Source organism: Pelophylax lessonae (genome assembly GCF_965119305.1).
Source record: "Pelophylax lessonae genome assembly, chromosome: 4".
Lineage (NCBI taxonomy): Eukaryota > Metazoa > Chordata > Amphibia > Anura > Ranidae > Pelophylax > Pelophylax lessonae.
This window is the reverse complement of record NC_138771.1, coordinates 554,673,121-554,685,523: the sequence shown is the minus strand read 5'-3', so window position 1 is coordinate 554,685,523 and position 12,403 is coordinate 554,673,121. Positions and strand designations below refer to the sequence as shown.

Below are 12,403 nucleotides of genomic sequence, written 5' to 3'. Positions count from 1 at the left end.
ATGGACAGACGGACAGACTGGGGGACAGATGGGCAGACAGGGGGACAGATGGACAGACAGGGGGACAGATGGACAGACTGGGGGACAGATGGACAGACTGGGGGACAGATGGACAGACTGGGGGACAGATGGGCAGACTGGGGGACAGATGGGCAGACTGGGGGACAGATGGGCAGACTGGGGGACAGATGGGCAGACTGGGGGACAGATGGGCAGACTGGGGGACAGATGGACAGACTGGGGGACAGATGGACAGACGGACAGACTGGGGGACAGATGGACAGACGGGCAGACTGGGGGACAGATGGGCAGACTGGGGGACAGATGGACAGACGGACAGACTGGGGGACAGATGGACAGACGGGCAGACTGGGGGACAGATGGGCAGACAGGGGGACAGATGGGCAGACAGGGGGACAGATGGACAGACTGGGGGACAGATGGACAGACTGGGGGACAGATGGACAGACTGGGGGACAGATGGACAGACTGGGGGACAGATGGACAGACAGGGGGACAGATGGGCAGACAGGGGGACAGATGGACAGACAGGGGGACAGATGGACAGAAAGGGGGGCAGACTGGGGGACAGATGGACAGACTGGGGGACAGATGGACAGACTGGGGGACAGATGGACAGACTGGGGGACAGATGGACAGACTGGGGGACAGATGGACAGATGGACAGACAGGGGGACAGATGGGCAGACAGGGGGACAGATGGGCAGACAGGGGGACAGATGGACAGACAGGGGGACAGATGGGCAGACAGGGGGGCAGACTGGGGGACAGATGGACAGACTGGGGGACAGATGGACAGACTGGGGGACAGATGGACAGACTGGGGGACAGATGGACAGACTGGGGGACAGATGGACAGACTGGGGGACAGATGGGCAGACAGGGGGACAGATGGGCAGACAGGGGGACAGATGGGCAGACTGGGGGACAGATGGACAGACTGGGGGACAGATGGACAGACGGACAGACTGGGGGACAGATGGACAGACGGACAGACTGGGGGACAGATGGGCAGACAGGGGGACAGATGGGCAGACAGGGGGACAGATGGGCAGACAGGGGGACAGATGGACAGACAGGGGGACAGATGGGCAGACAGGGGGACAGATGGGCAGACTGGGGGACAGATGGGCAGACTGGGGGACAGATGGGCAGACAGGGGGACAGATGGACAGACAGGGGGACAGATGGGCAGACTGGGGGACAGATGGGCAGACAGGGGGACAGATGGGCAGACAGGGGGACAGATGGACAGACAGGGGGACAGATGGACAGAAAGGGGGGCAGACTGGGGGACAGATGGACAGACTGGGGGACAGATGGACAGACTGGGGGACAGATGGACAGACTGGGGGACAGATGGACAGATGGACAGACAGGGGGACAGATGGGCAGACAGGGGGACAGATGGACAGACAGGGGGACAGATGGGCAGACAGGGGGGCAGACTGGGGGACAGATGGACAGACTGGGGGACAGATGGGCAGACAGGGGGACAGATGGGCAGACAGGGGGACAGATGGGCAGACAGGGGGACAGATGGGCAGACAGGGGGACAGACTGGGGGACAGATGGACAGACAGGGGGACAGATGGACAGACAGGGGGACAGACAGGGGGACAAATGGACAGACAGGGGGACAGATGGACAGACAGAAAAGAAAGAAAGGAGGGGAGGGAGAAAGAAAGGAATGGAAAGAGATGGAGGATGGGTGCCTCCAGTACTCACTGGAAGGGATGGATGGAGGGATCAGGATTCAGGCATCTTTCCTCTTCTTGTTCCTGGTCTGCAAATTCATTCCGCCCATACCTCTTCTTCTGAGATGAAAACTGTCGGGGAGTGTGGGCGGGGCAAGCACAGGTGGAGAGGTCGGGAGGAGGAGCAGAAGCAGCTCTCTCTCCTCCCCCGACTGTGGTCTGTGGTCTGTGAGGGAGAAGTGTCAGAGCTGCGGCTCCAGTATTTGGCTGTGATCAGGAGATGTCAGTGAGCTTCCACTCTGCGGTGAGCTGCTCCGGATCACAGCCCCAAATCGTAGCAGATTCTCCTGTTTCAGACTGGCCGGGACTCGGAGTGGGGATGGTACTAATGGCAGGGAGATCCCTGCTGCCAGCCTCAGAGGCGGCTCTGTAACTCGGCACATTAGGCGGCCGCGAGGCCCCTGTGAGTGCGAGGCCTTCGGCGACCGCCTAATTTGCCTAATTAGAGAGCCGCCTCTGCTAAGGCTTTATGCTGTAGCAGAGTTCAGAGCACCTATAAGGAGGAGGAATGACCGTGGCCATTGGGGGACCCTCTATTCAAACAGTCTAAAGAGTCACCTACTTTCTAGCGCAGAAGATCCGAGGACTGGGACACTGACTGTTGCAGGATCATGATTTATTGTAGTATTAATGTGTGTTGGAACCTTACATTTTTGAAGTAGAAATTTCCTAGGGGTAGGCAATGTTTTCCAACTCCAGCATTGTAGGGAGTATTACCTGTTTTGTATATTCTTAAAATATTACTGTAGACATGTCCTGTCCAAAGAGGTTTTGGACTTCCCCCCACTCTACAATAAAAAGTGTTTACTACTAATGTGACCCAGGTTCAGGGATTTTCTCACATCCTGGTGACCACACAGGAGCTGAGTTGAAATTCCCCCAGCTGGGACACACTATAAGTAATGAAAACTTGACAAATGTTCTAACGCTTCCACACACAAACTAAAAAAAAAACACTTCAATTCTACTTTAACCACTTTCCCACTGCTCACATTGCTGCTACTGCAGCAATGTGGCTCGTTATCGTCCAGCGACGTAGACCTACGTCGCTGGATTCCTCCCCCTGTAGGCGGCGCTCGTGCGCCGCCGGAGGCGCGCTCCCGCTATTTTCAGTCACAGCGGGAGTCGGGCCAGGGGAGGAGCAGCGGCGATCGCCCGCCCCCGCCGTTCTTCCCCGATCGTCGGGGAATCGAGTGAGGAGATCCGCACGCTTGTGTAAACAGAGCGGGCGGATCTCCTAAGTGACAAGGAGTGACAGATTGCAGTGTTCAGCATAGCTGAACATCCGATCTGTCACTGACTCACTCAGTCACCTCCCCCCCCCCACACGTTAGTAAGCACCAGGCATACATTAACCCCTCCCTCTCCAATAAAATTAACCCCTTCCCTGCCAGTGTCATTTTTACAGTAACAGTGCATATATATATATAGCACTGATTACTGCAGTAATGTCACTGGTACCCCCAAAAGTGTCAAAAATGTCAGTCAAGGGTCCGATCTGTCCGCCGCAATGTCGCAGTCCCGCAAAAAAAATCGCAGATCGCCGCCATTACGCGTTAAAAAAAAAACACCAAAAATGACAGAAATCTTTCCCTTAGTTAGTAAACGCAATAACTTTTGCGCAAACCAATCAAAAGACGCTTATCGTGATTTTTTTTACCAAACATAGGTAGCAGAAAACAAATTGTCCAAAAATTAAAAAAAAATTTGATTTTTAAATTTTTGGGGGGGGGGGGGAATTTCATATAAAAAAATGTTAAAAATATTGCTATTTTTTCAAAATAAACGCTCTTTTTTTGTTTATAGCGCAAAAAGTAAAAATCGCACTGGTGATCAAATACCACCAAAAGAAAGCTCTGCTTGTGGGAAAAAAAGGACGTAAATTTTGTTTGGGTACGGCGTCACACGACCGCGCAATTGTCAGTTAAATTCGCACAGCGCCGATTTGCAAAAAGTGGCCTGGACGTAAGACAGCAAAATCCTCCGGTGGTAAAGTGGTTAAGATGTCCAAAAACTTGAACAGAAGTACTGAAGATGTACTGATTTAATGTTAACCTGCCAATACTCACATTCCTATTCAAGCTCATAACGTGATTGTGAACTATAATCACTTTTAGTTTCAGTGGTTATATCAGTTCTTTTCAATTATAAATAAAATAAAGGGAAAAATAATGCACATTTTTTACTTTTTCTTCTTTATTAGAGAAGCCTGAAATTGTGAAAACCACAACAGCCCTACCAGCTCCAGAATACCCGTATCCCAAGCCAGGATTTAATTATGATGACTGTAAGTACCATTTTTGATTAATATAAAGTGTTTTTTAAAAAAACCTTAAAAGAACAGTGCTTGTGCTGTCTAACCTGTCCCTCTCTATGTTGTAAAAAAACCCCCGTTTGATCCTGCCTATCCCTGTGTCTCCCTCTGTGTACTGACTACGGTAATCATGGCTGCTGATCCCTGATTACCGTGGACAGTTGACGTGCTTCCATCATCCTGCTGCTCTTCTCTCTCTGCCCCTTCCTGCCTGTCAGCTCCTGTGTCTGCGTGAGCCGCCTTCGCCCCCTCCTGACGCTATTAGTCTTAAAGTAAACTTAATTAAATATCACTGCCAGCACCTCTCTTTTATGGAGCCATCCTACGCTGTGTAAGTGTTTGTGGAAAGCGATGCCTCTAATTACCTTTTTTCAGATCTGTTCTGGCCGGTCACGTGACCTCCAGACGTTCTTCTCCCCCATCTGAGGGCTACGGTGGGAGGAGCTAAGCGGACAGCACAGCAGCCACGTGACCTCTCCGACTGACGTCAGAGGGGATCTTGGCCCCTCCCGCTGTAGCACTTAGATTGGAGGAGGAAGATCACAAGACCGGCCAGAACACATCTGGAAAAAGGTATTCAGAGGTATTGTTTGACACAAACACTTACGCAGTGTAGGATGCCTGCAAAAAGAGAGGGTCTGGCAGTGAGATTTTTTTTTTCAATTTACAACCATTTCAATGAATGTGTAATTTGCTGTCACTAATGTGGAATCCACTAATGAGAGTCCATGGATTGGGTTGCTCTTCACAGATAACCTGTTATTTGACAAGGATCATTTGAATTCTTTACATTCAAGATAGAATGAAGATTTGAAGGGAAACTCTGGACAGACACCTATTTAAGAATTTAAATAAATATATGTAAATTGATGTCCCTGCCAAGATATTTATAATTTATAATAAATACATATTTATATTTATAATTCTGTTAAATCAGTCTCATGGTCTGGGTATCCATGCCAGACAGCACAACTAAGTGCTGAACCTTCACTGCAATTAGGCAGTACAGTTTGGTTCAGGACACATTACAAGACAGCTGGTTGGACAACCTTCACACCACTACCTAGCCCTAATGCCAAAGAATGCATCTCATTAAGCTGCCTCACCCTACTATTTTTTTTTTTTCAACCCAGCAGGCTTAACGGAAAAACAATTAATAGCTTGGGAAGAGCTACTGTCCCATCTATGCGTATACGGTAACTGCATGTTAGCACAGCGATCCCACCTGCTTAGCTATTGTTTTCTGACAGGGGGACTGCACCCAGCCCACCCCCCCACCCCCACCCCCACCCCCCGCTAGAACACACTGGTCAGTGCTCTGTCATTGGCTGAGAGCGCTGATCAGATGCCGATCAACAGATTTTTGGTCCTAGGTAATCCAGGCCCAGGGGGCCCACCTCAATGCACCATGCAATCTCCCTAGTAGATAAGGCAGGAGCCTTCATTATTTACTAGGGAGGCACTGCTGTGTTATTTACTAGGGAGATTGTATGGTGGTTTGAGGATTTCCATGCCAGATGATTTCACCCATATTGCTGCCCTAGAGATCTGTTGCTGTTGTGTGATCCCTTGTGCATATGTGGCATCCTCAGTGGGCTCCCAGGGCCTGGGTGAGCTAGAGGCAAAGCTCCTGCATTTTTCTTCAAATATTGGCTAGAGGTCTTAGTTGGTACATTGGAGATACTGGCATACCCTTGACATGACCTAAGTGAACATTCATATTAAAATGTGCCCATCCTGGCAGCCAGATTCTGCATCAAAAAGGGATTTGTGAATGCCACCCCACCCACTACAGCATACAAGATGCAGGAGTGCATCACAGATAGTGGAAGTGTCATACAAAACCCAATGCATTCCGTCAATCCAGTTCATTTTCAGTACCACAGTAGAGTTATTTGTCATCTATATGGTTTTTGGACATTGATTTATTTGAAAAGGAATAGATTGCACAATTGGGAGCACAGTTTAATGGACTATAGCAAACATGTCATTTTCAGTTTATTCATTTTATACTGTATATTCGAGACCACTGAGAATGTGTTTTTGATTTATATGATTTTTTCACTAAACACAGAAATATGTTTATATTTATTTATTGAAATAAAAGGTTATTATATGTTTTTATAGTGCAGCACTACTTGATAATATAATGCTTTCCTGAGATCTGAGATTTTGACATGGACCACTCTATCGTCAGTAGCAATTTATGGAATAAGAGAGGAGACTGAGAATCTTTGCAGCCTTGTATATTCAGAACAGTACTGCAAACATATGTTCTTTTAAATTTAGGCAACCCCGTCAGCCTATAATTTTAACAAAACTCATTGTTTAAGGTTTATATAAGGAGTTATAGTGATAATATTTATAGGGTGACTTCACTACTAGCTTTTTGAATAGCACAAAACCTTTTAAGTTACTTTGTAATTAGTATGCATTTGCTCTCTAATATATTTTATGGCTTTTATTATGAAGTTCTTTCTTCAGCTACAGATTAAAACCATAAAATGAGCCATGGGGCATTTGTATTATTGCACTAAAGTATAGGGGTCAGAGAACAGAGTATTGTTTGATAAGACAGACATAATAAAATGGTGTAACTGGGCCCATACTAATGAAGGTTTATTCAGAAGTCACGCATGTATTATCCACACGTCTTCTGTTTATCTGTACAGATGATTACACTACATTCCTGAAACCTCCAGAAGAAAAGGAGGAAGAAGAGTGGACAGATGAAGAGAAATACTCATCAAGTAATTATTAGTCATCTTAGTGTACAAACATGTTTTAGACTGATGACTACAATGATCTTTCAGACGTTCAGGTGCTCTAGCAATGCCACCTGGTCTCATGGGTAATAAGAAAGACAGAGCCGCTCAGGTGTATCAGTCCGACCTGGTGCTGATGAGACCCGTCATCCGGATGAAGTGCAAGGAAGTAGTGGAACTACCTGAGTGCGGTTCCACTGCTTCCTTGCACCTGGTCTCATGGGCCTCTTCTGTATTTCAAATGATTTAGTTCCCATAGTCAAGATACCAATTCCCAACTGCTACCAGTATTTCAGATTCTCAGGATTACACTGACCTTAATTTTGCTGGTCAGTTAGAGCTTGGATGCTTCTACGGATGGTGATTTGTGGTCATTTAACTGTTCTTACCACCAACCGCAATTCACAGTTCCTTTCATGGCATCTGGTACAGGCAGACTGTACAGTTCTATTTGGAATCAAATTACATACTGTACAGTCTTTCACTTTAGGAAAACTCTTTCACTTTAGGAAAACCAAAAGCAGCTGGCAAGTATGAAGTGAAGGCACCAAGGGGTGCCCTCCACACACCAGCACCAGCTTTTACTACCTCCTGGTTTTTCTGGATGCAGGGTGATCTGACCCTAAAGCACCTTTGACCCTTCCATCCCACCTCCACCCTCCCTACAAAACATGGATTAACTGTTTTTTTTTCTATAGTAGCTTACCTCCCAACTTTTTAGGATGGGAATGATGGACACCTATTGGCATAGGACACATCCCCTGCCACATCCCCTTAAAGGAGAATTGTACAAAAAAAAAAAGGATTGGTTAAACCCACAATTGCTTTTTTACCACTACTGTTCCTTTATATTGGTTTTTGGAATTTACAAATGCAGCATTTTAGAAATTATATGAAAGGTTTAGCTCTGGGAAACACTTTTTGATAGAAAAGAAGTGCATTTTATATACAACTATAAAGATTGGGCCAAAATGAGGGCCAAATGAGGAGGAAAAAGACACAGAGGGACTTTGTTCTGAAATCAAAGACAGTTGGGAGCTATGTAGTAGGGACTGAGCATACCTTATCTAAGAATTTTTAATATCATCTTTTTATTGTTATCTGCAGAGAAACCACAAAAACCAACCAGCAGCAAAGAGGAACGAGAGAGGGAGGAGGAAGAGGAAAGGAAACGGAAAGGTGAGCTAACAGCAAATAGGTAAAGGGTTTGAGGATAGATGCGATGTTGTATGTAATCTAATTTACTACTTTAGTCTCTGGCAAAAGGATATTACTATCCTAGCTGTAGAGTGCTACAAGACCTTTGTAGATCAAAACAACAAAAACAATTTCTTGGCAATGGGTTTAAAGGTCTATTTTTCAATTTTCTCACTCAAGAGTCACACAACACTTACCCAATTTACACATTTTCACGTAAGATTCAATTAGAAATATATAAACCATGTGTACAACTTATGTAAATCTTGAGTGAAAACATAAATAAAATAAATGGACTTAATATGTATTATAGGGACAACTGTGGCAGACTTTCAAGGTATAACGCTATTTGGAATAGCAGATTCCGAGATTTGTGGCCTGTCATTTCTGGGTTTTCTGTTGGCTAAACAACACTACACAGAGAAAGCTGTCCTGGGAGTCAGAACACATGGACCAGCAAACAACAGATTTAGCAAACAGAACAAGCCCTATTTTTCCTTAGGCTGGGTTCACACTTATGCGAATTAGATGTGGGATTTTCCCGCATCCAATTTGCACGACAAGAGACTGTGACCAGCTCTCAATGAAGTCAGTTCACACAGCTCTGGTGCGGCCACGGTCTGCACTGGAAAAGGGTCCTGTGCGTCTTTGGCTCAGTTTCAGGTCAAAATTCAGGCAAAAATTCGGACCTGATTCGCACCTGAAATGGAGAACAGGGACGCAACGGACCCCCTGCTGCAAGCCTTGTCCACATTTGTGTGAACCCAGCCTAACATATAGAATATTAAATATCATGTATTAAAAATATAGCTTTAAGCCTAGGTAAAGCATAGCATCCAAAACTTTTATACAGTATGAGAAAGTTTGGAGCTTCTGTCAGGTTTTTATTGCTGTATGTGTCCTTGCATTGAACATTTATCGTCACCTACTGCCCTGGTGGCACTAACCACTGGAACAAGAAATGATATACAGTAGACAGAAAAATACATCTACCTGAAGGGGATACAGACAGTCATAAAACTTGAAAGAAGTTCTAGTCTTTCCCTGATCTACTAAACATTGTTTTTTTTTGCTCTGTCCTCCTTGAAGAGGTTTTCTGTAAAAGGTTAGGAAGTGAAAGGAAATCTACCCAACACAGACACTGCAATATGACCCTGGCAGTAGGTCTTACCATCTACTCATGACTAAAACTAATTTTGAGCTGTAAATGAGGTTACAGGGGCTGCCATTGCTGGCATTCTAAGAATACCCTTTGCCTGGCTTTCTCTGCCTTTCATAGTCACATAGTAAAACACAAATGCAGATTAAACAGAAGGAAACCAAACCTCAATAATGGTTCCAAGTAAGTGGATAGGAAAATATTAAGAACAAAATAAGCTAGATAACCTTTGACTTTACATCTGACAGAGAAGAAGCCACCTGATGAATGGGATTCAGAAGAGGTGGAAGAGGTCCCAAAGGAGAAGAAAAGTGAGTAGAGGTTTCTATATTGTGTGGCTTTGTATAATAGTGAAGTTGCTCACTTATCTATAGCGGTATATGGGATACATCTTGTTCACAGAGTGCCCACCCATTGGGATGGAGTCCCATCGGATAGAAGATGATCAAATTCTGGCCTCCTCCATGTTGCGCCATGGACTGCACGCTCAGAGAGGTCGGCTTAATATGCAGGTATGGCTCAGAGTCAGGTAGAGCATGATACAGTTCTGTTACTTTAGCTGGATAATTTACTTTCCAGCGTACACAATATTTCACCATTCTTTGATAAAGTGGAATTTCAAGTACATACATTTTTACTCTTTACTAGCCAAATAATTTTTTTTTTTATTTTTTAATAATTTTTAATCTTAGCCAGCTGTTCTTGTGACACACACCTCTGCTGGTCACTCTGGTTTATCAGTACTATTTCTTGTGTCAGTTCCCTGCTCATCGGGCAATGGTCCTGATTCACTGTCCAGTGATCAGGCTGGAGGTAGAGAGGTGACAAAGGAAGTACAAAAACAGAATCAGGAAACTAAAGAAACAAATATGGCACCTGGTGTGCGATGTGCAAGAGGTTTGTAAAGCACAAAACAGGCAGAGCAGAATTGCATACTCTTTAGCAAGTAAAAACCGTACACCTATGTGCATTTAAACTGAGTGATTAGCTGTTTGCCCAGAGCCCATCAAAGTGATAAATGACAGCAGTTTTGTGCTGTTGCTAGTTTCCCTAGATAGAATATACATTTACACATGTTGTAATAATTGTCTTTCATCAGAAGACATTAAGAAACTGATCATGGGTGGCAATGATTTTCATTTATAATGATTTCTGCAATTTTTTCTTGAGTGCTGTTGTTCCATAAACTGGGGGCTTTGTAACTTTTGGAGGGGATTCACTCCAGAAATAAAGAGATTATTCTCCCTCGCTACAAGGCTCTGGTCCGGCCACATCTGGAGCATGCTGTCCAGTTCTGGGCACCGGTCCTCAGGAAGGATGTGCTGGAACTGGAGAAAGTCCAGGGAAGGGCAAAAAAAATAATTAGGGGAATGGAGGACATCAGTTATGAGGAAAGACTACAAGCACTGAACTAATTCTCTCTGGAGAAGAGACGATTGAGGGGGGGGATACGATATCAATGTACAAATACTGTACTGGCGACCCTAGCATAAGGAACAAACTATTCAGAGAAAGGGAATACAATAAGACATGTGGCCACTCACTAAAACTAGAGGAAAGGCGGAAGGCGGTTTAACCTTAAAATACGTAGGGGGTTCTTCAATGTAAGAGCGGTAAGGATGTGGAATTCTCTTCTACAAGCAGTGGTATCAGCAGGGAGCATCGATAGTTTCAAAAAACTATTAGATGGGCACCTTAAAGACCACAACATACAGGGGTATACAATGTACGGTTAACAGCAAACACACACACATCATAGGTTGAACTGGATGGACGGATGTCTTTTTTCGACCTCACTAACTATGTAACTATGTAACTAGTGTGTTTAAAGACTTTATGCTGACTGCCATAGGTGTGCGCAGCCTGTTGCATTAGAGTGTGCACCCCAAATGTATTAAAACATGGATGATGTCAGTAGAGTAGTGGACAGTGTCAATAGGGCAGAGATTGGTCTCAGTAGGGCAGCGGATGGTGTTAAAAGTTTTTAATTTTATTTTTTTATTATTTTTTACAATCTTTTTTAATTGGTGGGCTTTGGGAAAATATCAGCTGGGGGAATCTGTGCCCCATAGGGTGATTAGGGTGTGCCCAGGCACACCTGAAACACCCCCTGCGCACATCTATGCTGACTGCATACAGATGTCAATTTGCAGTCCCTAAATAAATGGTAGAATAAAAATGTGAACTGAACTGATAGCCTGAAACAAATAAGATGAGTTTATTTTACCATGTGTAGGAAACCGTTTCAACATATTCCTGAAATAAGGAACTGCCATGGTTTGACAAGAGAACAATTACCATTCTGATTGTTTGCTACTGGCATTACAATGAGGACTTATCAATTGGACTTCATGTCCGTTACAGGTTAGCTCCTACTTTTAAGCATCCTGTGGCTTTCTTCTAGGCAGGTACTAATGAAGATGACTTCTTTGATGGTGCGTGGTGTGCGGAGGATGAAAGTCTGGTTCAGTGGTTAGAAGTGGACACTCGAAGAACCACATTGTTCACTGGCATTATCACACAGGGCCGGGACTCCGTGATCCAGTGAGTGCACACCTCTGGTTTACATACAGATACAAAACACTGTCTTTATATATGGGGAAGTGTGCTGATCCTGAAACATTCATTATTTATATTCTTTTCTTTGACAGTGAGGACTTTGTGACCTCTTTCTATGTGGGCTTCAGTAACGACAGCCAGAACTGGGTCATGTACAGTAATGGATATGAGGAGATGGTGAGCATGTGAATTTTTTAAATCTTATATTGATATCACTGCTATCTCTATTCATAAAGAAATATTCTGCATCCAGTTCTGGCACCAACTTCAGTGTACAATCGTACAACTACCCCACCGGAATCTCACCGATACACTGTTCATAGTGAGGTTGAGACAAAAATATACAAAGCAATTAAAAAAAATGCATTATCAAAAGTCTAAAACCTCAGATGATCCAGGCAAAAAGACTTTAATAATAAATAAACTTTTGGCATGTTGACGTTAAACTAGGACAAGGGAGTTGCCATCTTAGCCTCTGTTTGGACTGCAGTTGCCATGACACTGCACATGTGAATAGTTATGACATCAGCCATTTGTTGACTTGACAGTTTAGAGCGCAAGCAACTGTTTCAGTTATCATACACGGCATGCCTTTAATGTAAAAGGTTTGGGAAACAGTTAATGGGTTCAA

General features: G+C 44.7%; 1 protein-coding gene across 1 annotated transcript in view; it reads left to right on the top strand.

The window, feature by feature from the left end:
- The window catches only part of AEBP1 (AE binding protein 1), a 97,882-nt gene that overhangs the window by 63,365 nt on the left and 22,114 nt on the right, over positions 1–12,403 (top strand). Inside the window, exons 7-13 of the mRNA XM_082255086.1 lie at positions 3,982–4,065; positions 6,765–6,842; positions 7,965–8,036; positions 9,462–9,524; positions 9,616–9,725; positions 11,618–11,757; positions 11,865–11,949. Of these exons, the coding sequence (XP_082111212.1) occupies positions 3,982–4,065; positions 6,765–6,842; positions 7,965–8,036; positions 9,462–9,524; positions 9,616–9,725; positions 11,618–11,757; positions 11,865–11,949 (632 nt within the window). The remainder of the gene's footprint in view (positions 1–3,981; positions 4,066–6,764; positions 6,843–7,964; positions 8,037–9,461; positions 9,525–9,615; positions 9,726–11,617; positions 11,758–11,864; positions 11,950–12,403) is intronic.